Source organism: Sphaerodactylus townsendi, linkage group LG07 (assembly GCF_021028975.2).
Source record: "Sphaerodactylus townsendi isolate TG3544 linkage group LG07, MPM_Stown_v2.3, whole genome shotgun sequence".
Lineage (NCBI taxonomy): Eukaryota > Metazoa > Chordata > Lepidosauria > Squamata > Sphaerodactylidae > Sphaerodactylus > Sphaerodactylus townsendi.
The window spans coordinates 36,816,996-36,839,559 of record NC_059431.1 but is presented as its reverse complement, the minus strand read 5'-3'; the positions used below and the strand labels follow the sequence as shown (position 1 = coordinate 36,839,559).

The 22,564-nt window shown below is 39.5% G+C and overlaps 1 protein-coding gene across 3 annotated transcripts in view; it reads right to left on the bottom strand.

Annotated features, from left to right (window-relative positions):
• Window positions 1–4,860: 4,860 nt before the first annotated feature.
• Window positions 4,861–22,564, bottom strand: part of CERT1 (ceramide transporter 1) — a 65,361-nt gene continuing 47,657 nt past the window's right edge. Inside the window, exons 8-18 of one of the 3 annotated variants that reach the window (XM_048504085.1) lie at window positions 21,473–21,565; window positions 20,022–20,108; window positions 19,224–19,316; window positions 18,676–18,753; window positions 15,820–15,915; window positions 14,215–14,347; window positions 14,027–14,097; window positions 12,917–13,045; window positions 12,553–12,682; window positions 10,397–10,533; window positions 4,861–8,339 (exon numbers count right to left, since the gene is read on the bottom strand). In XM_048504085.1, coding sequence (XP_048360042.1) covers window positions 10,406–10,533; window positions 12,553–12,682; window positions 12,917–13,045; window positions 14,027–14,097; window positions 14,215–14,347; window positions 15,820–15,915; window positions 18,676–18,753; window positions 19,224–19,316; window positions 20,022–20,108; window positions 21,473–21,565 — 1,038 coding nt within the window. In that variant the 3' untranslated portion in view covers window positions 4,861–8,339; window positions 10,397–10,405. Of the gene's footprint in view, window positions 8,340–10,396; window positions 10,534–12,552; window positions 12,683–12,916; window positions 13,046–14,026; window positions 14,098–14,214; window positions 14,348–15,819; window positions 15,916–18,675; window positions 18,754–19,223; window positions 19,320–20,021; window positions 20,109–21,472; window positions 21,566–22,564 lie in introns of all 3 variants that reach the window. The other 2 variants (XM_048504086.1, XM_048504087.1) reach the window with 2 other exon arrangements.

The following is a 22,564-nucleotide window of genomic DNA, read 5'->3' as shown; positions in this document are numbered from 1 at the left end:
AACAAAGAATCCTATGCAATCTCACTCAGAACTAGGACATCAGGGATATATTTAATACTAATTTATTATGGCATAAGAACTCTTGAGAGTTACATTCTATGTCATCAGATGCAGGAAGTGTTTCATTCAATATACACCCAACGCTACAAATAGAAAGGGCGATTGGGGGAGTTATTACAAAGAGTGACAGAGGATGACATTTTCCAGGACCAATACATTATACCACATTTCTGAGCACAGGTGAAAGCTCTGTCCAGTTGAAATGTATTATTAACTGTTGCCAATGACCTACTTGGTGATGTGGGCCACTCCCAATTGTTAATAAATTACCAAAGATAATCTGAACTGCAAATCTGAACTGCATTCATAAACATGTGTGGAACAACAATAATTGGTTGCAGCGAGTTGCATGTATGAAGCTGGCTCATACTGAACCAACCCACAGGTCCATAAAGGTCCGTACTCTAACCAGCATTGACTCTCCAAAGTATCAATTAGAAATCTTCTGCATCATCTCTTTAAAAAACAGATAGTCCCCTGTACAAGCACTGGGTCATTATTGACTCATGGGGTGATTTCACATCACTAGGCAGATTTTGTTTGTGGTTTGCCATTACCTTCCCCAGTTCTCTGTACTTTACCCCAGCAAGCTAGATACTCACTGGACCGACTCGGGAAGGATGGAAAGCTGAGTCTTGAGGTGGCTTCTTGAAATAGCCTTCTGTTGGGATTGAGCTCAAATTGTGAACAGAGCTTTGATTGCAGTAGTACAACTTACCACTCTTGGCCATGGGGCTCCTACATCAGTTCTTACCTAGTGCCAGGAACCTTCTGCATGCCAACAGAAGTGCCTCCACTGAGGTTGAATCCCCACTTGAAAATTGCACGCAGATCAAAACCTGTTCATTGTGACACCATGTCCTCTTCATCAGAGTTTCTCCCTCTCCACCGCAGCAAGCACACAGCAAGACACACCTGGTTACAGAACTCTTAGCAATACGCACTACCAGGTGATCTCGCTTCGCTAGTCTCCCCTGGTTGGCTGGCATGTCTTGATGGACCTTTTCCCCCTGTGGAAACGTACCTTGTAGGGGCGTGAAAAACCAAAGTGTAAAAGTTTAACGTTTATTTTTACAAGCGTTTATGCTGCTTAAAGGGTTACCTGTGTAAACCATTAACAATTCAAAGTTACATGTTTGACTGTTTAACGTCTTTCTGTGTCCCCTTCTGCTGGCCAATCACAAAAGCAAAAACGAAACCTAGGAAAGGTTCGCATCGCATCAGTGCCGGCAGTAATGATTGGTTGCCTGAATTCTGCATCACGCTCCGCGGTGGGGAACCAGTCATGGTTTCAACTCTTGTCCCTCCCCTCGGATCAGTTCTGAACCATGTTAATGGGGTCTATGCCACTTGCAACTGGGTCCTGCCGGAACGTGGGTTAACGGGGAGAACGAGCACCAGAAACGGAATCTGCCGCAGAAGCAATGGGGAGGTCGTCCCTCAAACCTGGTTAGTTTGCGTTCTGAAACCTGGGTAAGAAGGTAGTGGGGATTCGACCAGTGCCGCCAAAATCTCTCCCTAAGTTCTTCATCAGTTTAAGTGTAGTAGTACCAAATCAGCAGCTTTATAGGGGCAATGTTTCCTATCAGAACCAATGAAGCTCCATTGTGCCTAGGAGTCTGCTGCTGCTTCCTGACGAAGAGAGTGCTTCTTGCTGGGGCAGCTCAGCTCTGCCCGCCTCTTTGCCTTAGAAAAGGTTATGTTTGATAAGATTTTTAATTAGAGTTTTAAAAAATTGTACTGTGTTGTTGATTGGTACCTAACTGTAAGCCACCCAGGGTCCTGTTTGGTGGGAGAAAGGTGTAATAGCATTTTAAAACTATCCATCAATTTCCACAGAAGCATCCCTTTAAAACTCCCCCCCCCCCGCCCCTTTGGTTGAAGTACTTGCAATTTCTAAGTATTTTTGTTCATTATGTGAAGGTATTTAAACTCTTATAGCCCTATTCCTGGTTTTGAAATAAATGGACATGCCACAGTATCTGATTGTTTTGATGTGGAACAAGAGGCTACTGTTAGGACAGAATATGGAGAAATACAATGGTTTCCAATTGGCAAACGTGCCAGACAAGGGTATATTTTATCTCCCTATCTGTTCCATCTGTATATAGACATATAAAGAAAGCTGGGTTAGATTTGGATCAGAGTTTCCCAAACTGCCACTCCCTTGACTCCCAGGCCACATTCCAAGTGCTCCCCTACGTGCATATAAACACACACCTTTTTCCTAGTATTAGGTCTACTGCAAATTCAAAACAACTTCTAACACTGTAAACGCATGCATGTATTTCACAAGTAAAACATAACCTAGTAAAAGTAAACAACTCAAATCGGTTTACTTTTACTAGGTTATGGTTAACTCCTAGGTTACTAGGAGATGGTATGGTTGCATCTCACCCATTATGTCTTTACAGTTTTATTGGGATGGATGTCCTTGGTGCAGGGACATCAGTTTCTCAACATCAGGCTGCAAGGCACTAAGAAGAAGTCTTCGCTCCCCACCTTCGTTAATTTTCTGATTCTTGGACAGAAGCTGAATGACTGCACTGAAGCCTCGCTCTACTAAATATGATGTTGGGAAGGCAATAAAGTACATTTTGACTTTGACCAGTGGTGCAGGGTAGCAGTCAGTATGGTCTTTTTGAAAGAGCCAAAATGGGGCACAGAAATTGAGTAATTAAGATGACTTTGCTGGCCATTTGCTGGCTCTTTGCCTTGGCTCCCCTCCAGTGTAGTGAGGGGGCACAGGGGGGATACAGCCCCGGGCACCACTTCCTGAGGAGTGCATTGATCCTTCCCCCCAACTGTGCTCCAGCCCATTCAGGCTGGGGTGCAATTAAATGCCACAGCTGGTCTACTTCTGAATGCCATTGGAGCTTGGGAGGGGTCCAGCTGGGCTGGCCCCACCCCCAAACTCCACATGGGGCTCGAATGCCTGTTTGCTGCTGGTTTCAGTTAGCCAGGTCCAACTTTAAACTGCAGGCTAGAAGCCTCACTGAGGTGAGACCAAACTGAGCCCTGAAGGCTGCCCAGCTCTAGTTTTAGGTTGTTGGCTCCGCCCCCAAGCACCACAGAGCCTCTAAACCTAAGTGGAGATTGGGGTGGCTAGCCCTGCAGTTGAGAGGGGGGAGCATAGCAAATGGGTTGAGCCCTGGACACTAATTTAGTGAGCTATAACCCTGCCCCCCGGCTATACAATGAGGACAGTGCTGCTGATGTGGGTTTTTTTAAATCTTGCCTTGCAAAGGAGCAGCGATGGGGTCCTTTGCCTTGGTCTCTCCCCACCCCCAGTCTACACAATGAGGAGAGTGCTGTTGCAAAAAAAAAATCTTGCTTTGTAAAACAGCTGTGATTTGGCTTTTTGCCTTGGCTCCCCACCATCACAGTGAGAAGAATGCTGTTGCTCTCTCTCTCTCTATATATATATATATATGCTGTTGCTCTCTCTATATATATATATAATCACACACACACACACACACACACACACACACCCACCCCTTGCCTTGCCAAGCAGTAGCCATAGGGCCACACAGTGAAGAGAGTGCTGCTGCTTTTCCTTCAAAATGTACCAATCATCGTGGAAGGACAAAACCTTATCCCCAGCAGCTGGCCTAGGAATTCCTGCAATGCCCCAAAGTTCTCTGCTGCCCCCTCCCATCCCAAAATTCCTCACTGCCCCCTTGATGTTTCTACCACCCCCAGGAGGGCAATACGTCGGGAACCCCTACTTTAGATAAAGGCAGAATGAAAACTGTGATTGGGAAGGGAAGTTGTGAAGGAGCTAGAAAAGATTTTTAAGTGTAAGGCTGTGTCACTGTTTTCGAAGATCACTTTAATTAATGCCACAGTATCCCCCATTACTAAGTATGGGTGTAAAACTTGGGACATTACTATGTATGGATGTAAAAGTTGAAAAAAACCTGACAGGAAGAAGATTTTCCTTTGAAACGAGGTGAGTTCTAGATCAAATCAAGTGAGTTCTAGATCAAATATGGATTTGTTTTTAATAGTACCATAATTTTTACAACATGACATCGATCTAAGATACATAAACTGCAGCTGATCAGGTCTATGAAAACCAGCTGATATACTCTAGAACCCCAAAATGTGGCTGGAATAATTGGGACTGGAGCTGATGAAGGGTTATATCAGAGGAAACAGGAATTATTATACATTTTGAAAGTAAAGACTTACAACCTGAAAAACAGATGTGTAACTTTGCATTATCATGGAATATATTTGTGTGTAGTCATCTTCAGAATTTGACTTCAGTTTGTAGTTTTCACATAATTTAAGGTGAACCTTGAGCTCATGCTCATAGGTGCTCCATTCTGTTATGCATGGAATTTCACAAGTGATCTTGTTTGTGTGTCTACACACATGCATGCATACAGTCCCTGCATAAAACTCGTATGGCGGGTTGTAAGGACATATTACAAACCTTCGCACAGAGGCAAGATGCAATGGTGAAGTATCAACTTGAAGGCCATTGATCCAAATGCTAAATGAGATTTCATTATATAATCTGACAATGGTTATTAATTTACATAAAGAGTGTTTAAATATCTAAAAGTAGATACTTTTTATGGAACACATGCACGTAACACATTCAACTTAAAAGGAATCAGACCACTGGTCCATCAAGTATTGTCCAGATTGGCAGTGGTACTCCAGGGTCTTGAGGAGAGGTCTTTCATACTCCCTGCAACCTTCTCTATGCCAAGAAAGTGCTCTACAACTGAGCTACAGTTCCTCCTTCAGGTAAACACTTGAATATTATAAGTAAGTACAAACACATTAATTTGTTTGTAATATATTTTAATACTTTTCATTTTTAAATACTGGTTTTTAAATTTGTGATTGTAACATGGAAGAACCAACTTCATTTAGTCTTTAAAAGTTAACAGGATCATAAAGCTATCATAGAACAGTCACACTCTACACACTCAAGGTACTCTATTATGATTCATATTTTGAGTATGTAGATGAACAGTGGCAACTCAAATACAGCTTCATCTATACAACAGTTTGACAAAAAGATTTGTGAAAGTTTGACTTGACAATTTGATTACGGAGAACTAGTACAAGTTCTGATGAACCAGCTCAGCCCAATAAGATAGCAGGCGACTTCTTTCAAAGATGAAAGAGCATCTTCCTTCAAAGAAACATATAAGATTTAGACTGAAAATCTCCACATCATTAAAAGAATTTTTTAAAAATCAGGTAGAATTGAACAGCCCTTGTTCCTAAACTTCTCCTTCCCACAACTGAACAACAGGAGTAGAGTCCAGCACTTGATGGAAGTCATTTGAGGTGGTAACAGTTAGGTCTTAAAGGCAACACCTTTGGAGAAGGCTCTTGTAATGAGGTGATCTGAAATGGCTGTGTCAGGTGGCAAATTTTGGGGATCAGCCTTCTCCCACTGCATCTTCAACCAGCCACCCACCTGCCACCATGACCTGAAAGAGATAATGTTCTTTGCCTCCATGCTTCCCCACGCCTCTTTAAAAATAGTGCGGTCAAGCAGTGCATATTAGTTTCAGAACACTCACAAGAATCCTCCTTCTAAAAGAGTTTGGCTATTATTTCTAGTTGCCTGTTGCTGGCAAGGGAAATAATTTTGCAAGAGCATTTTGCAGTTATTTTAAAAGAGATGTAAAAACAGGCACTTTGCTACTATTTTTAAAGAGGGTAGGCAACGAAGAGGAGGGAAGTAGGATTTATTTTCTGGGGTGGCAACAGTGAGGCATGCAGAGGGTGGCTACTACTGCAGTAGCAGCAGTGAGGCAGGTGGGCAGCAGCAGAAAGGTGGGAGCTATAGTCATGGCTGCCTCAAGTGGTGAAAGACCTTGGAATTGCCACTGCTGTGCATCCACTGATTATTTGGTTCACAAAATGTTAATGCAAACACAGTACTGGAACATCAGTCATTTCAAAGGGCCCAAAAGGAAAAACACACACACCAATAACTGAAATTCTCGTTCTGCTAGACAGGGAATGACCAAATTAAGAAAGCCAATGAAAAGGTGGGGAAGAAAAGTTCTGTCCTGGATGAAAGGGCACAACATTATGCAGCACATTCTGAACTGAAAGCTTCTTGGGGGGTGGGGGGAGGAGCTTTATGCCTGGCTCAGGCTCTTGCTCTGATGATTGATTGGGCAGGACTAGATCGAGGAAAGTGACACCACTGGTCCAAAAGTAAGATGTATTCTTTACAGTAGTCTCCTCAGTGTAATTTTTATTTACAGAATTGCAAAATACATCACATTTAGTGCAAATGCAACTAATGATATTTAGATTTTTTTATATATATATATATATATATACCGCTTTGTAAACTTTCCATCTCTTTGTAAAATAAAGCTATCCAATTAAATTAAAGTTTCTTGCATGTATCCATGATAGTTATCAGAAATATTAAATTGACAAATTTGCATTTAGGGTCTAGGCATTTGTTGTTGTTGAAGTTCCCATCAGTGGCTAAGGTGAATGAACACAGTTTTCGTTTTAAACCAGTTGATTGTAGAAGATTAAACACATCTGAGGTATAAACAACTTTATATAAAATGCTTACTGGTGATATTGTAAAGAGGTCTAATTTTTTTCATCTCATTTGCCTTACTAGCACTATCCATAGGCACTTTTCTACATTTTCAAATCACAAACAGTTATTTTATAATAAGGCATATTCCATGCACACTATTTAAAGAAAGGCAAATAATGGGGATTTAAAAAGCATGAAATCTGTGTGCACGTACGTAAAAGTCAAGTGTTGTGCATTCTTTAGTGTACTAGAGACACCCCAACCATTCCTAAGACATTTGCTTCCAGAGTATGCCTGACCTCAAAGATCGTAATCTGCTGAATCTCCATTAAAAGTACCATCTTTGTTTTCAGGCATCAGCTGCTCTATATGAAATAAGACTTTATGCTTTCTTTCTAAAAATATATATATATCCAAATCTTGTCTCTCTCATGATATATATACACACAAGCTGATTAACCAGCTAAAGTTTTTTTTTTGTCAATAACCTCCATTTAAAAAGTACAACAGCCAAGCGAGGCATCATCCTCAACGGATTACCTGTCTTTTCTCACAGTTCACCCCTCCTGTTATTCCTTGATATTAGAGATGGGTGGATCTTGGAAAGTTAAGTTCTTTCACAGCAACTAAGGGGAACTTTGCATTTGGGATGTGTGGTTTTTATTCACAACTCTTGATAGTTCAGATTGCTGGGGCGAATATTGCATGCGTGAATGATTTTGTACGTGAGCTTCATAGCACAGCTTTATTCAACAGAGAAAAAAACATGCAGGGTCAGAAAAAAAGCATATTTGCTCTCTAAGGCGGGGAATGTTCTCTTATCGACTCCAATTTGCTCCAAATAAATATTACAGTGTAACTCCTTGCAGCTTCAGGAACCCCCAGAGGCAGTCCCGTGCTGCGTGAAGAAGGGCAAGTCCTCGTGGGAGGTGTTCTGGCAGTCACATCGTCCCCTTGTGCAGCATCTAGTTAGAAATTTCTGGATCATGAACATTAACCAAATTTCTGTAGCACATATTACACAACTGAAAAATACAATAGAAATATAAAGATATCTGAAAAAAAAAATAAAGCTTTTCACACTTTCTCCATCAGAACCAGAAGGTCTTCACAGGAGAAAGACCATAGAAAAGGCAAAGTCATAAGGATCTTGACAGCCCTCACGTATTAAGAGATGCCTTACATAACAAGATGATTTTTTATCATAGAAATCAGCAGCAATGAACTATGATTATACAAAGCAAAAACACAAAAACCGTTCTGGAAGGAGTTTACTGTTAACCTGAAAAAAGCTACAACACACAGGTTTTTGTGCATATAAAGCACATACAGTATGCTATATGTGCATTGTCCTTTGTGCTTTTTAGACATACACAAAAACAAGAGCTGTGCCAAGTATCTTCTGAAGTTCCACAGTAAACAAAAGCTTTCAAATTATTCAAAAGTTAAAGCAATAAACCAAGTTGGTGACTCAAAGTTGTATTTTTCTCTTCCAAAGCAAGCAAAAAAAAAAGTAGAGCCATATACATGTATCAACACATGTATTTATAATTGCACACTGATTCAGCAAGGTGAGCTAGTAGTAGAAAGTTCATGGCATTGCAGTATTTATTCCGTTGAGTACAGAATCTAGGTTTGGACCCTAAGACTGTAGATCCTACGTTCCAGCTTGGAGCATTCATTTTGGTTCATTTCTCCAACGTGGAATGTTCACACAGCCTCGTTCCAATCACTAGGAGAAATTGTGGGGGAGAAGCTTCAGTTCTGACCACAAACCAGGAAACGGCATGACATTATGAGTAAACAGGCTCTCAGGCAAGTGCCAAATTGTGAGACTGCACCGGCTGGAAGATCTTCACTCATGGACTGTTCCTTTGTGTCGGCTAACAGAAAACTACAAAAACTTGTTTTTCTCCCTACCTTCATATTACTAATAGTTCCAGGAGCAAGCCACTTCTAGAATATCCTACAGATCTAACCTTTAAACTTTGCATTATGAATATTTTATAAAGCATTAAGAAAAACTGCCAAAAATCAAAGTGTACCAAACACATTCCAAACAGACCACTGCAGCAGAATTAGCCTTTCAATAACCTTTTACATCATTTAATGGCCTATCAACAAAGTCTCAATATTGATTCCCAACCCCCACCCCCTGCTTAAAAACCTCCTTACGTCCAACTATAGAAAGTCTACAAACTGCTCACTTTGATTTTTAAATCAAATTTAGTGGCCCTGCTATGAAAACTGTACTTTAGGGAGGATAGTCAAGTCCCACATCAGCCCAATGACGACCACATTACTGGCTAAATGTGATTTTTGGGCTGCATCAACTGAAACTTACAGTGCAATTCTGATCACCACGGTGGGTGCAGGTGGCATGGCAAAAGGCAGCACCAAGCTAAAGGGGCTTTTGGGCTTGGAATCCCTCCCACTGCCTGAATTGCCCCACTGACTTTAATAACTTATGCTGCACAAAAGTGCGGTGTAGGTCCGAAACCCCAGATGTTTTGGCACCACAGAGCAGAAGGGCGGTCAGAGGCCAGCACATTTGTCCCCTGCACTGGCAGGGCTGCCCCTTATGAGGCAGAGGGGGAAAACGTGTCAGTGTTTCCTCTGAGGATTCACCCCCCGCCCCAAAACTGGATTGGGCTGCCTGTGTCTAAGTCATGAGATGTGATGGTATCACGTTGCTCTGCTCTGCTTACTTGGAGTACTGTGTTAAGTTTTGGGCACCATCTTTTAAGAAAGTTGTCAACAAGCTGGAATGTCCAGAGGAGGGAAACAAAGATGATGAAGATTCTGGAGATTAGGTACTGTGAGGAAAGGTTGAAGGAGTTGGGTACATTTAGCCTGGAGAAGAGATGACTGAGAGACAATAGGATAGCCATTTTCAAGTATTTGAAGGGATGTCCCAAAGAGGATGGAGAGGAGCTATTTTCTGTTGCTCCAGAAGGTTATACCAGAACCAATTGACTGAAATTAAATCAGGAGCATTTTTGGCTAAACTTTAGGAAGCACTTCCTGACAGAGCAGTTCTTCAGTGGAACAGGCTTCCTTAAGAAGTAGTAGACTTTCCTGCAGAGGGTTTTAAGCAGAGGCTAGATGGCCATCGGACAGCAATGCTGATTCTATAGCTCACTATAAATTTAGGCATGTCACGAGAAGGAGGGTAGGAAGGAACAAGCCAGTTCTCAGCTCTCATGGCCCTTCTTATATGCCTAAGGTAATGACGATCACCACTTTGTGATCAGGAAGAAATTTTTCTTCAGGGATCCTAGAAATTAATAGTGTGTGTGTGTGTGTGTTGGGGGGGTTGGCCTTCCTCTGAGTGTAGAGCAGGGGTTACTGAGAAAGGGAGGGGGAAGGTAGTTGTGAATTTCCTGCATTATGCAGGGGACTGGACTAGATGACACTTTGGGTCCTTCCCAAGTTCTATTTTTCTACTGGCTAACACTTTCATAGATTTTATTCACAAGATAAAGAACTCAAACACAGGGAATCTCTGACATCAGACATACTCTTGCTCAAAAAACTGTACCCATCCTCCACCCTGATTCCTCCCACGCTAACTCTTCTTTCAACTGCCTACTCCCATTGCCTTAAAATCCCACCCTGTCCCCCAAGCAATCCTCTCTCCATCCTGTCATACCCCAGAGCACAGTTTATTCAGTGAGATTTAAGTACCATTGATTTCTCAGTCCAACACATTTTAATTATATTGTGTCTGTCCAGTGGACTCAAAATTGTACACTAAAAAGATTTGTCTTTGAAGGATTACATACTTACCTGCTAATGCTAAAACAAAATAGGCTTGCCAGCTGTTTTCTCTTGCACATACAATGTGAAACGCTTCAAGAATTTGGGGTACTCTCGTTTTGCTACCGCCCGTAGTACAGAAGCTGGTGCCCAACCCCCAGGGTTCACTAAAATAAAGATCAGAATCAAAAAAGTAGTTTTAAAGAGGAAAATTCTTGTATTTAAAAACATGGCTAGAACAGAACGCAATTTCTTCATATAGGCCCAGTGCTGCTGTTATGACTGGTTGCTTCACCCCTTCCCTGAGGAAAAATCACTTGTCAGTTTGCCTTTGTCTTCAGGATAAATTGGATTCTAACCGTTTGGCACAGAATTCCTATACTGAGGTGGAAAACAGCAGCACAATGGATTACCTTTATCCCAAATATTTAGAGAAGGAAACCCTATCCATAAAAAAACACATATTAATCAATAACTGGGATAAAATAAAATGTGGCCAGTTTTTCAGAAATGTAAATCTTTGTTTTACAATGACTGACAGTTTACTGATATTGTAAAGTCAAATGATACTTCTTTCATAGACTGACTGCACATACTTAGACAAAACACACCCATTTGCATGCCATCAATAAAATGGGACTAATACATACAACAAATCTGTGAGATGGATAAGGTCAAAGACTATTAAATATTCATGCCATCAAGCATTTCATATTTTAGTAAGCTATATAAAAATATTTTACATTAAAGGTAAAACGGAAGATGTATTTCTTAAGAGAGTTATGTTCTACTAAATTCAGCCTGGCTCATAAGGACAAGTTTTCAGTGCAAGTGTCATTCTATCAATTCATTTGATTTTTCTTCCTGATCTTCCTCCAATAATATCAGGGGATTCAGATCTCCTCTTCCTGTTTTATTGTAACAGCTCCATGAGGTAAGTTAGGCCAAGAGACACTCTGGCTCAAGATCATGCAGTGAGCTTTCTAATAGAGTGGACATTTGAACCCAAGACCCACTGGTCATAGTCTGAATCTGTAACCACTAGATCACTCTGGGAGGTTCTGTGTATCCAGAACAATTACCACTACTTAAGTGCTGTATCTATACACTATAGCAGACATGTAGATACCCAAAGAACCAAATGTGATAGTTCTGTATGCAGGGGAACAATGTTCCCTGCAAATTCCTGTAGTATGTACACATGAAATAAAATGTAGGTGATTATGTATACAAAGTTTACAATTCTATCTCTATGTAGAAAGAAGAAGTCTTTGTGTACAGTGACACAGTGTGGTCAAAAAAGTTAATGCTCTCAGTATTTCCTTCACAATACATTTAAGCTAAGGCCCCTTCCACACACGTAAAATAATGCGTTTTCAAACCACTTTCACAACTGTTTGCAAGTGGATTTTGCCATTCCGCACAGCTTCAAAGAGCACTGAAAGCAGTTTGAAAGTGCATTATTCTGCATGTGCGGAATGAGCCTAAGTTTTCTTGCAAGCTACATTTATTACCCTGAACTTTAGACTGTTTCCAAAATTCTACAGAATAGAAACTTGTCTAGCCTACGAAAAGCCAGTTTTAGGTTCTGTATTTAAAAAGAAACACCCTTTGAGAGTTTCATATGATTGACAGAATTCTCCCATCATCTTCTATTTTGCAAGGCCACTGTGACTTCATTAGTGGTTTTTCAGGGGTTATACTGAGGGATGGGAAATATCTGTTGTGAACTCATTCTGGGAGTTAGGAGATGAAGGCGGCAAGCTGTTATCAGAGAATCTGAAATGGATCCAAGTTCAGACAGAAACCTTTGAAGACCAGCTTTGAGTAGTGCAATGTTAATTTGAATCTCAAATAACTATCATACTCTCCATTTTTTGCAAACAGTATTATCTACTGAAAACTTTTAGATGTTTTGAAGATTGCAATTTATAAATAAAGGAAAAGGGGTCTTGCTTATGAAATTATTATGCACATAATGACAGATCCCAAAACTTGGTTCTTCTAAGATGGAACAGGCTTCTTTCAATAGAGGAAGGTTTTACCGTTAGAAGAATCTTTGGATCCAACTCATAAAGCCCCAGCTTTGGGCCATATAATTAACGGAAGGGGAAAAGATTTCCTCCAGAATATTCAAATTGGCAACCAAATAAGAATGCAAACTTGTAAAAACAGACATGCCTTACCATTCGCTACATATGTAATCTTGCATAGGATGTTGTCTCTGCTTATTTCCTTGTTCCCTTCAGGTGGGCTCACCAATGTCTGACAAATCATAGCAACATTTATTTTGGCACGAACACATCGATTGTTCAACTGTCAAAAAAGCAGGTTTTTCACTGTTAGGTTACTAAAATGAATTAAGGAACTTACTACAGCATGTACTGTCCCTCAAAGAAACAGACTCTGCCACGCATCCTAGCTCCCATCCTTTCCACGCTTTTAATAATTGTTTTCCCTTTTCTGTAATAGCATATATGAAAAGTGTTATTTATCTAGAAGGTCCCAGAGATGTGGTTTCAGAGTGGAGGACTGACAGGTGGTACTCACAGGGGAGCTGTCATGATCCACCGAGAAGTTGCAGACAATCCATGTTTCAGTGTCATTTTCATTGAAAGCTGGTATTTTTCTAATAGCTGACAAATACAACACATCTCGTTGAGAAGCAGGCCATACCCTCTACAAGAAAAGGGATTGTTACTGTTAGTACTTGCAAATAACCAGCATTCATACAGCACTTTAGAATACTTTAAACGTTTTGCATATAATGCTCGTTTGGAATCCTGGTTTGTGAGAAAGGTACAAATTGCAATTTATCCCAGACACCTGCAGGTGTCTTAGCAAATGAAACTCTGGATGAAGGTTTTCCAAACCTGGAAGCGTTCAGTCATGTGTCAGGCGGAAGAGGAAGTGAGTGTGCAAACACAGCAAACAAGTCATTTTTGTTCCAGTCATGAGAAAATAAATTTTCACAACTGTAAAACCAGTTCATACTATCCCTATGTTGTATAAGAGGCACTGAGGCCAAGAGAAAGCAGCTTTTCTAAGCTTGCTAACTATTAATAACTATTTAATTTATTTAAAAGTCTGTTTTTGAAAAGTTGCGCTTTCCTCTTTTCCTAGCACCACTGTCTTTTCCAGTGACTCTAGTCTTCTAATCATGTGACCAAAACCTCTATTTAGTCATTTTAGCTACTAGGAAGAGTTTGGGCTTGATTTGATCTAGAACACGCTTATTTATCTTTTTGGTGGTCTATGCTATCCATAAAACTCTCCACCAAATTCAGCTTTCTTCATTATTCAACTTTCACATCCATGAATAGTAATGGAGAATATTGTAGTAAGAATAATGTTAATCTTGGTCGCCAGTGACACATCCTCGCACTTAAGGCTCTTTTCTAGTTCATTCAAGGCAAAAACGCTAGTCTGGATCAAGCCTCATATATTGGAAAAACAAATTAAATAGGTCTTCTAAAGAGTGCTAATCATGAAAAATTCTATAACATCTGTCCTCCTGTGTAGAACTGGGCAAACGGGACAGCTTTTCAGAAGTCATTAGCATTTTTAATAATTAGGATAATTCCTCTCTTTATTATATATGCTCAGCAATTTAAGCACATTTGAACTAAATCATATCATATAAAAAGCAGAAAGTATTACCTTATGTGTCTGGTAGACTATGATTGCATTATCAGCTAAGGTTTCCACAACATGGAAGTTTTCAATAGTTGCTGGAGGGAGGGGACAAACCAAACAAGGAAATTAATGTTTTTTGTTTAACAATTCTTCATAAATAAATAATTTTGTATATAATTGCCAGACCAATGGACCCAACAAGGATTACTTACTTTCCCAGTCATTACGAAAATCAACATTCCAGAAATAGTGGCAGACCTCATGCCCTGTAACTCCTTTGACTGCATGTGTGGCTTTCAAAGGATCTAGAACAATACCGTTTTCCTCCACTTCTCTCCTGTACACCTTTGAACAAAGCGTAAAAATGGTGCTCATGTAATATATTCTCAAACATTTGCTTTGCTTGACCTTAAAAAGAATCTGCTGCTTCAAAGTCAATCCAAATGAAGTAAAATTGGTAGAAGAAAATGAAAATAGACAAGCAAACTTAGAGCAAAATTTTTTAGTGATTTAAAATGTCAGGAAAACTAACAGTATAGCTACTGCTTGTAAACCATTAAATCAAAGATTAACATGAACCATAATAATATAGGAGATGTGCAACTCCAAGGAGGAACAGTGGGAGGTACAGGTTCAAATTCCATCCCTGCTTTGAATCAGTAGGTGTTTTAGGCAAGCAAGCGACTACTGGTCTTTCCTCAAATTAGTCTGATTTCAGTGTAATCAACGTTACAGTCGTCAAACATACTGCAGCCCTGGATATGGTCAGAAGGCACATTATACAGCAATTTTGCTGAAACAATACAAGACTGCATTGCATTGGTACCTGGCTGGTATACCTTCTGGGAACTGCTTTGGGCTCCACAATGGAAGAAAATTAGGGTATGTGTAATAGATAGCATTCAATACCTCTGACTATGTTTAGCTACGCAGACCAGATTATGATCAAATCTGTTATCAGAAACTCTGACTATTCAGATACAACATGTAACCACAGTTTAAACTAGCTACGGTTAATACATGGACAATACAGAATATGGACCACTATACAGGTTTTTTCCACATCATGTCACAGCTGAGTTACAATGATCCAATTGGGTTTTCAACGCAAGAGATGTTCAGAGGTGGTTTGCCATTGCCTGCCTCTGCATCACCCTGGTATTCTTTGAAGGTTTCCCATTCAAATACCGACCAGGGTCAAGGCTGAGAGTGTGTAATTGGCCTAAAGTAGATCCCAAGGTTGGATGGCAGGAGTGGGGATTTCAACCTGGGTTTCCCAGGTCCTAATCCAACACCTTAACAACTTCACCATGCCTGATCTGAAGGATATAGGGTATATTAAACCAGTATTTGTTTTGGTTTAATAACCACAGTTTGCCTTAACTATAGTTTTACATGAAGTGTTAACTGTAGACATCCTGATTTAATCATAGCTTAATCAGAGCTCTTTCCCCAGTGTTGCTGCTACTTCAACACAGGCCAGGATAGCAATCAACATGGTTTCTGCAGGGGAAAGAATGAAGGTGATGAAACCAGCATTTGAAGACACAAACCAGGATTTGAAGGTTGTCTGAGGACCAAATCCTGGTTTCACAGACTAGCCACAGTGAACATAATTCTGCACTATGCCTGAGGAAATGTTGGTAAAGAGACCAGCTTCTGCAAACAAATAACTTACCTATATCTGTCAGTAGGAAAAAATATTCTGCCATCAAGCAACTTGCAGATTTAATTATCACTAAGAAATGGAACCAATTTAACCCATACTTCCAGTAGTGCAATGAAAATTAAACCTAGTGTTACAGTGTTCCACTTGCCTTCATTTCACCTTCTTCAACCACCAGCTGCCAATTGGCATCACCCCCCACGTCCTGTAGTGAATATGTCATGTGGTTCTGCACCATCTCTTCCACCTTTGCACACACAAAAAGTACACATTAATTATATCATTTATATCACATCATCTGCATATTCTAGCCAATGTACGCATAGAGGATTATCACATAAAACCTCTTAAAGTAATGGAGGAACTGTGGAACTAGTATTTATTATTGTAAGGATGTGTGATGCAATGTCTTGTCACTCTGGTCAAGGCTCTGTCAACCTGTTGCTATATAAAAAAATCCGCACCTGAGCAACCCAAATCTGCCCCAAGGAAATCAGACTTCTGTGACTACTGTTCACATTTTCTTTCTTCTGGAGTGGTGCCCGAGACCTCTCAAACCATTTCAGCTTCTGAGATTCTGGCAGACACTTGGCCCCACATTCTTTCAAAACATGTATTCACAATAATAAAGCTTAGAAGCTTTTAAAAAAGAAGGCAGAGATTCTCAAAAAGCTGAATCATGCACCAAATACCATATTTTGCACTTCTGCAGAACCTCAACATACGCATGCCAGTATTCATTGCACAGTCTCATTCATACAATGTTAGAGAAAGACTGGGAGTAAAGATGCTGCCAGTGTTAAGGCCTACCATGCTAAAGTTGATTCAGATTACATGACCTTTGCAAGATCCCAGACAGACAATGAGAGGTTATCAATAACCAGTAACTGCAAGCTTTTAAACTAGGAATAAGTTAAAGCCAGTCTAGAAGTTAATTACTTCAAGGCCAAGTACAAAACCATGTGAACATATGCAGCTATTTTCCCAAAGACAGACCACTGGTTCATTTAAGTTCATCGCTTGTCTCCTTTTTCTGCCAGACAAGCATTTTCCCAATAGCTGCTACTTCAGATTCTTACACTGGAAATGGCAGGGTGTGAACCTGTGACTCTCTACATGCCAGGCATGTGCTCTGTCACTGACAAATAACTCCTCCCCAAGTCAAAAGCGCATTGACAGATTCTGGTGTTCTGATCTGACTGCCAAGGTAGCAGTCCGCTTCTTACATTTTGTTTACTGAACAAAGCTCCAGTGATTGATTACTGATTACGTCAAGCTGGGAAGCATCAGTACAGAACTTTCCAAAGAAAAGCTGTAATTCTAAGAATTTTCCTCATTATGTGCTGCAAATCATGAGAAACAATTATCTCTACTCCACCTATTTCATACATCCATATAAGGCATGTGAATACCACAGATCAGTTAAATCTTACTTCCATCCCACTACACATAATCTCACAGATAATTTTAAAGGACTGAAAAATCTGCCTCTGTCAGTGTTTTACAAGGGTCCTGTGTTCAACCTAACCTTCATTTACCAGTTAATGCGGTAAAAAATGTGGTAACAAAAAAGGGAAAGGCGATTACAAAGAATAGAAACAAAGGTTGTTCACCCCTACATCTCTCAATTCCTTTACATCAAAATAGGATGGCTCCCTACCTGTACCTTTTAACTAATCCTAATCAGAGAAGAGCCTTCACACTTGCTCGCTTTAACGTCTTTCCCTCTTGCTTTATTGCGTGGTAGATTTAACAGCTTAGAAATGAGTAAAAGGATGTGATCTGTTAATGAACAACAAACTGAAACATTGATACAGCAACTGTTTCTGCTGCCCTAAGTCCGCAAATATTAGATTAAAGTATTCTAATATGTTTTCTCTGACACCTAATGAAATGGATGCTTCATGCAGACTCCTTTTCTTACTGGACAACTCTGATCTCACAACTTGTGAATTGGTAGCAAATTTTTTTATTGGAAGTGATGTATAACCAATTGTCTACATTTATGCCATATTTTTTGTATTTGTATACTGCTTTTATTATAATTTTTGTAATAAATAAAAATAGAAACAAAGGTTTGTGCTAAGATGCATAGAATTCAAATGTGAATTTTATCATCATTCTTCATATGATAAATACTTTAAATAAAACAGCTTGGCATGAGAACATACCATAGTCAATGTACAAATACTTGTATAATTGTTAAAATTCCAAGACCAGGAAGATAGAACTGTGATAACTGGAAGTTTTCTAGATCTTTTGTGAGACAGCTCAGATTGCTATCATGGATTCACCGTATGTTTGAAAATTCTTCCTTGTTGGTTCCATTATTAAGTTTTATACAGAATGTCTTCAAAAATGCTTTTGGGAGGATGATGCCTCAAAGAAATGTGATTGAGGAAGGCATGAAGGGAGAAAGCTGTTCAACTGCACAACAATTTAAAAGACCGTTCGAACCTTATAAGGCAGTTGGAGATATCCATAATTTGATCTTACTGAAAAGATAGCTTGTTGACACACTAACATTCTTGATGTAAGATTCTTGGTATATCAGAATATCAAACCCCTACCCCCACCAACGTAACAGCGAATTGTAGAAATTGCATTCTGAACTCTGCCAGGACAAAGGTATTCCACAGCTCAATAAAAAGCTATGCACTTTGAAAAAGAGAATTATTGAGAGATCTTAGAAGAAATTAATAAATTTAGGTTATGCACATTAACATGGCTTTGTTTTTCAGAAGTGGACAGTAGCATGGAGCGGCAAGCACACAAGACAAAAAGAATTAAAGCCCTTTGTATACTTCCATTTGTACCTGGTGTTTCATTTTAAGTGAGTTCCCTTCACAAGGCAAATGTATTCTGGATATATAATATCTTTGGGAGAACTACTGCCAGGTTTTAAGGAAGCATAAACGGTTAATATAAGAAGAGGAACAGAGATAATAAAGATGAGGACACACAGTGCAGAGATATGTAAATCCATTTTGTGTAAGTTATACAGTACCTGAGAGCTGAATCTGTGAACATCATCAGAGGCACTGACTAGATCAATGGAAGACATGGAAGGAGAGCGACTATAGGGCTAACAGAGACAGACAAAGAAAAAACCAGGTAATCAGAACAAAAGCACAACAGAGCATTCAGTATCAACTTCCAAGCACAAGATAATGAAGAAAAGGAAAAAAAACACAAGCACCAAGAGCAGTGAGCACAGCAGCAAATGCTGCCTTCAAGCACCTACTATGCTCCAACATCACCCTGTGAAATATGTATATTCCCAGAAATGCCAAAAACTATTGCTTAAGGAGTAAGAGAAGCCTTCTGAAAGACCTTTGTGATATAAAACAAGCTGAAAATAGAGGCAGCATTGCTTATCAGAAGAACTCCCAAGAAAAGCCGCTCTTTCCTCCAAAATCAAAAGCATTTTGAATGACTTTATTCACTCCAAGTAGGAAGCTCCACAGATTACATCACGAAAGTTCAGTTACATTAGTCAGAATACAACGGACTAACTTCAGGAACATGTGAAGGAACACCTAGAAATCATCTTACCTTTTGAACAAATCTGTGAGTCCCCACGCCAGAATATGCATCACCAGGTGGCAAAGATGATGGCCAGTGTAGCCTGACTTTTTCACTCTGTGACTGGTCAGAAAATATATATTTACTACCACGCACCAGCGGTTTGATGCTGAAACAGCATAATGAAGTTTAGATGGACTGGCCAAGATGGAGTCGGACCACTCATGTAAGCCATCCTGTTCCTCCTTTTTCCCTTTGCTTATTATTTGACACAAACCATAGCTTGCCAAGAGAACCAAATCTTTCAAACTAGGGTTTGAGTAAATGGGGAACAGAGGGAGAAACCTAGAACATGCGGGAGAAAACAGGCAGTCCACCAAGTCTGTTCATGATATCCAAGCCATACTTTGGCTGTTCTGTCTGAAACAAGTCAAGGTAAACAGTCCCAAGACGATGTTCTATGGTTCAACCAACACATTACCCCACAATACAAATGCAAGGCCACATACACAGCAGACGTCACTGGGTTTTAAGCACTAATTTTGAAGTAAATTGTTTAGAACGCAGAAAAACAGAACTTAAATCCATAACAAATCAAAGTTCAGTGGGCTCAGTTACTTAAAAGAACTAAAAAAAAATGAGTCCACACTCTCAAACATTCATATTTCCAATAGTGATCCACTAAGCTACAGGAGAATACTATTATAAATATTAGATGGGGCACATTAACTTACAGAGATGTGTACTGGACGGTGCTGTGTATTCTTGAGACCTTAATACAGTTCCCCTGTGATATCTAGCAACACTTAATTTAAGCGTGAAAATTACCTGTTCTTCTATTTTGTCTTGCCTATCAAGAGCAGCTTCAACAGCATCAAAAAATTCTTCTTCATTAATCAGACTGTTGGGACCTTCCTATGCAAAGATAAGAGAAGGATAAATCAATAAGAGATGCTGTATAGCTTTGGCAAAAACTGTATTTCTAACAGATGTCTATTAAAAATAGCAACATCATGTTTCAAACTCACTTAACACTATTATCTTTCATAATGATTTTAGACCTCACATTTGGAGGGAAGGTGCGGAGAATACAGAGCTCTGCTACTTTTTAAGGTTGCAGTTCAAATTTAAGACCAGGCTGAATTGCTGATAAAAATCAACTCACTAAACAGTAGTTAGTATAGTCATTAATATGACATAACAGAACTGAAACAAAATAACATGCAACTAAGAAAGCATATGTTCTATGCATACAAGGATGTTTTCAGAAATGGTGAGGCCCAATGTTCCCTCTTAGTTTTAGGGCAACTGGATGTCAGTGCATGCCTACTTTGTGGATGCTCAAAGTAGATAAAGTTAGACATTACTACTACCACTACCGTAGTACAAAGTGAGAAGCAATCAGAGCTGTTTAAATCCGATTACCTTAACTATTCTGTGCAGAAATCAGTAGCACTTAAATGTGCTTGACTTGAGCAGGCTTATGCCTTGAGTCATCTCATGGACACACTGCTTAGTACACACTACCATTCTTAGTACACACTACCATTCTTGTCTAATAACAGAGCCAGCTTTTATCACACATGGACTAGTTTCTTGCCCCTTTATTCCCAGTTATTTTACATAAAAGGCATAAGCAACACACACTAATCACGATACCTATTTCAAAGTTCTTTCTTGCATTTTAATTACCTTGATATTTGGATTTAGAAATAATTATTAAATGCTTGTTTTGGAAGCATTATGCAATGAGGACAGCACTTTGAATCAGGAGTAACTATGCTTTCCTATGTTTCTCTGATGATTTTTGCTGGCAGTTTTCAATGAAGTCGACTCAGAACAGACAAAAGGACGTGCCTCCTGGAATTTACCACAATAAGATTTATTGAAGACCACGACATCAGATGGATTTAAAAGGGGATTAGACAAATTCATGGAGGATAGGTCCATCACTAATTACCAGCTATTGTGGCTAAACAGAACCTTTATGATCAGATGTGAAGGGGTCCTTTGACATCTGAGCCCCTAATGTGAGCTTTCTGTAGTATCTGGCTAACCCCTGTACAAAACAGGATTCTGCACTGAAAGGGCTTTTATGTGCAACTTTATAGTTCAGTCAGTGAATAATTTGATGATGAAAACTTTAATAAGAAGTACAATGGTTAGCATGCCTTAGGAGGATCTTCTTGATTCAGGACCAGTTGATACTGAAATTTTGCTTCTGAGAATTCAAGAAGCAGGATAAATATTTAAACCAGTAAACTGTATACAGTTCATACCTCATAGTCTGGCCCTCCAAAATGGGACTTTTTTTTAAGTTCTGTCATGGCATTTTTGTATGCTTCTTCAATCCTCCTCCTTTTTTCAATTTCCTGTGAGAACACACACAAGGACAGAAATATATTGCCTACAACTCTGAAGCAGACTTAAACATAATCTGATTGCACCTTCAAAAATTGCACCTTCAAAAATTACTAGATCTTGATGTAAGATGCAATAAAAATGCAATGAAAATCTGTAAGGACCTGATACAGTGGCTAACAGGACCTGTTTTAGTTGGTGGAAAATTATGGTTCATTTGCTTTTTATAGCAACTAATATATCAGCTAAGAAAATGCTAAATAGTTATTACTTATCTGGAAGTTATATACAAACACAATATATGGACACAGAAAAACAGATTAAAACAATTTTTCTACAATTTAGTTGCTTAAGACTGGAGAGTAGTAAATGTTGCTTTGATTTCAAAAAGAGGCAATTGCAGGTCAGTTAGCCCAACATCTGTCACCAGGAAATTATTAGAAAATGTACTCAAAGAATTATTAGGTATATAGAGGAACATAGACGGAGGGAAAAATCAGCATGGCTTCTGAAGAAAAGTTCTGCCTCAACAATTTTTGGGAGTTCTTTGAGAAAGCGAACAAGCATGTAGATAACTGACTTGGTAGATCTTTCAAAAGGATTTTGGTAAGGTACCTCACCAAAGATTCCTGAGTAAACCTAACAGTTATGGGATGGCGGGATAGGTTCTAATAGGGACTAAAAACTGGTTAAATGACAGGAAGCAGAGAGTAGAAATGGATGGTTCTCACAATGAAGGGAAGAAAAAAGTAAGGTGCCAGAAGGATCACTAGTGGGGCCAGTACTATTTAACTTGCTCATTAATGATCTGGAACTAGGGGGGAATGGTGTAGTGGCCGAATTTGAAGATAACAAAAAATTATTCAGGATGGTGAACACCACAGGATGACTCAAGAGCTCCAGGAGAATCTTCACAAACTGGGTGAGTAAGCAACAATGTAGCAGAGGAAGATCAATTCTGTTAAGTGTAAGGAGCTGGAGCAAAAAATCCCAGCTTCATATATTGGATG